The following is a 3,322-nucleotide window of genomic DNA, read 5'->3' as shown; positions in this document are numbered from 1 at the left end:
CTCGGTGCCAGCGCTCAGGAGAGCTGCCAAGGAGCCGCCCCAGAGGGAGGAACAGGAGCAATGCCAGGAGGGTCACAAGAGCTGGGTTTGTGTCCATCACAGCAAACACCAGCCAAGGGAGGTGGAGCCCAGGCTTTCCAACCCACACCTACACATCTTGCATCTCCTCTGCCCTCTCTGCAGCTCTCCTATTCCCCTGGACGCTCTGCCACAGCTCAAGCAGCAGAATCCAGACCTGGATCAGGTCCTGCCAGCTCCCAGAGACACCATCCACACTTGGCTGGAGCCTGCAGCGCTGGGGAGCTGGGGAGAGAAACATCTGGAGCTGCTGAATGTTTTCCAGGGCGCAGGGCCAGGCTCCCCGCGCGGCGGCACCAGCCCTGGGCACGTCCCGCAGTCAGCTGGCGGCTCTTCCTCCTCCCGCATCCCGCCCTGGACAGTATTTATTTGCTGAAGAACAGCTTTCTGCAGGCAGCCTGCTCTAATGCTGAGGGACATCTTCAGTTACAAGGAGAAAAATAAACAGTTTGAGCCTCGGAGGCCCTGGCACTCTGCACACAAAAGCGCTAAACCCAGGGGGGCGGCAGCAGCTGCGCGGGGTCAGCACCGGGGAGCGGTGGGGTCCCCCGGGACAGGGGCTCCAAAAGAGGGGCCCAAAGGCAGGCAGAAGCAGCCTGCCCCACTCCCAGCACAGGGCACCAGCCTCTCTCATCCCAGACCCTCCCAGCCGTGTGTGCCCCTGCTGTTGCCCAGGGACACGCCTGGGGGAGCTCCTGCCGGGGCGGTGCCGCCTCCCTCAGGCAGCGCCAGCGGGGCCAGCAGAGCTCCTGCACGGTGCCCCATCTTCCAGCAGCCCGAGCAGCCTGCAGCCCAGAGCTGTGCCAGGCCAGGCCTCCTCCACTGCCAAATGCATCCTCGTGCTCAGGTCCAAGCTAAGCTCCTAACAAAGGCTCTATGCTGCCAGCGTGAGCATCACTGTAAAGCTATCCCTCCTAACAGCTCAATATATGGGAAACTCACTCTACCACATGTCATTAGACCTCTCTCTGGTTAGAACTTGTTTGAGACTCAGAAATCCTTCAGACTTATGCTCAGTTCAATGAGCAGAATTACCATCTTTTTCCTAAACAGAGTCTGGATCCAATTGAAGGAATCCCTAATGGGTAGAGAATTTTTCATGTTAGAATAGAATGCCACACTAACATGAACCATGACTGCTGCATCACCAATGCCTGAACAGCACTGCCAAGCTCTTCCCTACTTCAGGACCAAAAAAGGCTTTTGGAATGGCAGCTGCATCTCCAGGAGCTCCATGGGGACAGCCAAACTGTTTAACCAGTTCAGTGCTTCACAGGTGGAAGTGTGGAACCCTGTGACTGGGAAGCACCTTGAACCTCGAGGTAACAACCTCCTAGTCCAGTTTTTCTCAAGTCTGGCTGATTTGACTCCAGTCTCCATGCACACACAAAACCACCACTTGGTCTGAAACCACCAGGTTCTTACACTTTCCTCATGCTGCACTGGAACAGCCTCCTCTGCTCCCACCCTGCAGCCTGGAACAGAGCCTGGCTGGGCTGCACTCGCCCACAGTGACCTGCCTGCCACTAGGAACAGGACTTCAGCCTGTGGACTTCTGGACAGCTGGGTGCCCAGGGACCAAACATTCTACACCCAGAGTGCAGGGGAGCCTCCCCCTCTCCCTGAGCACCCACTTAGGAGCTGTCTGCCCGGCTGCACCAGCTGCAGGGGGAGCACACCTGGAGGATGCCAGGCCCCAGATTCCCGATGGGAAGGAGGCTGCCACAGCCCCTGGCCAGTGCTTGCCACTGTGCTGGGGTGCAGGCCAGAGCCCAGGCAGCAAACTGCCTCTAGTGCTGCACTGAGCTGTGCCCAGATCCAGAACAAGGGCTGGCACCATCTTTCAGCTTCAGTGAAATCCACCAGAACACCTCAGCAAATTAATTCATCTCCCTGCCACTTCAACACTGGCACTAGACAAAGACTGTAAACGTTTACTCATAAGCTCCTGAAGTGATCCAGCTGTTCACCAGCTGCTGTGAACATCTACATGAAGTTTCCACTTTAAATCAACCTTGAGTAAAGCACCTTTTACACGTTTAATAAAACCAGCTTCACAGATCTGTACACGTTTGTTCCTCAGAGTAAAGAATCAAACTGCAAGTTATGTCACTATTTTCATCAGTAAAAAAAGTCCAAATAAACTGTCTGTGAATCCCTTATTTCTCCCTGCAAAGCTGATTGCTTCTTTGTCCTACCCTTGCCAAGAAAACCACCAGTGACAGCTTCCAAACCAGATCCCATTTAATGAGAGGTACTCAGCCACCACCTCAGGGCCCCGGGCAGGCTCACGCCTTGATGGCGTATTTGCGGGCAGGGTACAGTCGCTCCTTCCTCAGCTGCTTCTTGGTCTTCAGGTTTTCTTCGTGCTTGTTCAGCCTGCGCCGCATGGCCCGAGTCTTCTTGGGCCGCAGGTCGAGGGGCTTGTACTTCTTGCCCTGTTTGCAAACACAGAGGAGTGGAGTTTGAGAGCAGGAAGGTGGCTGCTGGGTGTGGGAGCTCGCCCAGCCCAGCTGCTGGTGGACACAGCAGCAGAGCCAAGAGCTCTGAGCTCCTCTCTATTGGGACTGTTATTCCAGTTGAAAAGTTTAAGAGAACTTATCTCCACTGAGACAGGAGCTGACTAACTCCTGGGCCAGCTCTGACCCAGGTTTAAGTGAAGCTGAATCTTACAAGTCCCTGTTATCCAGCACCTCTTGGAAAGTTCTTATTTCCCCCACGCTGTGTAATACAAACTCGAAGAAGTAACATTGTAAAAATCACAGGCACTTATTGAGATAAAGAATTCCTTAATCACCTGCAACACGACTAAAATTTAGGAGTGTTTCTGGACACTGCATCTTCCAGAACGTGCAGCACACCCCAGAGAAGTGACACTGCCTGCAGACTGTCCTGGCAAAAGCACGTTCACAGCAAGCCTACAGAACTCATGACAGCTCTGCAGTAATATTTACAAAGGAACCCTGACCACAGAGCTTTAAAACCCAACACAAACTGCACTCTTCCCCTCGAGTTTCAAACAACAACCTGCAAAATTAGTTTGTACAAACTGTGTTTGAAGATAGTAAAAGAAGAAAGACAACGGTGCAAGATGCTCGGCTGTACCTTGTAAAATTTCCTCAAGTTCTCCTTCTGGGTCTGATTGATCACAGTCAGGACTCTGGCGATGGATTTGCGCACCACGCGGCTGCGAGTGGAGAGAACAACAGCGCGCCTCAGAGCGCACCGAGCGACCGGCACCACC

At 53.9% G+C, this 3,322-nt stretch overlaps 1 protein-coding gene across 1 annotated transcript; it reads right to left on the bottom strand.

Annotated features, from left to right (window-relative positions):
* Positions 1-2,366: 2,366 nt before the first annotated feature.
* Positions 2,367-3,279, bottom strand: RPL35 (ribosomal protein L35; the record flags this gene model as incomplete). Its single annotated transcript, XM_008939886.1, has 2 exons — positions 2,367-2,516; positions 3,184-3,279. Coding segments are annotated over 2 exons (246 nt in total), but the record flags the coding sequence as incomplete, so codon positions are not given.
* Between the last annotated feature and the right edge of the window lie 43 nt (positions 3,280-3,322).

This window comes from Merops nubicus, unplaced genomic scaffold (assembly GCF_000691845.1).
Source record: "Merops nubicus isolate BGI_N331 unplaced genomic scaffold, ASM69184v1 Scaffold53754, whole genome shotgun sequence".
NCBI classification, from domain to species: Eukaryota; Metazoa; Chordata; class Aves; order Coraciiformes; family Meropidae; genus Merops; species Merops nubicus.
The sequence above is the reverse complement of the archived record's forward strand: the minus strand, read 5'-3'. Positions and strand labels throughout refer to the sequence as shown.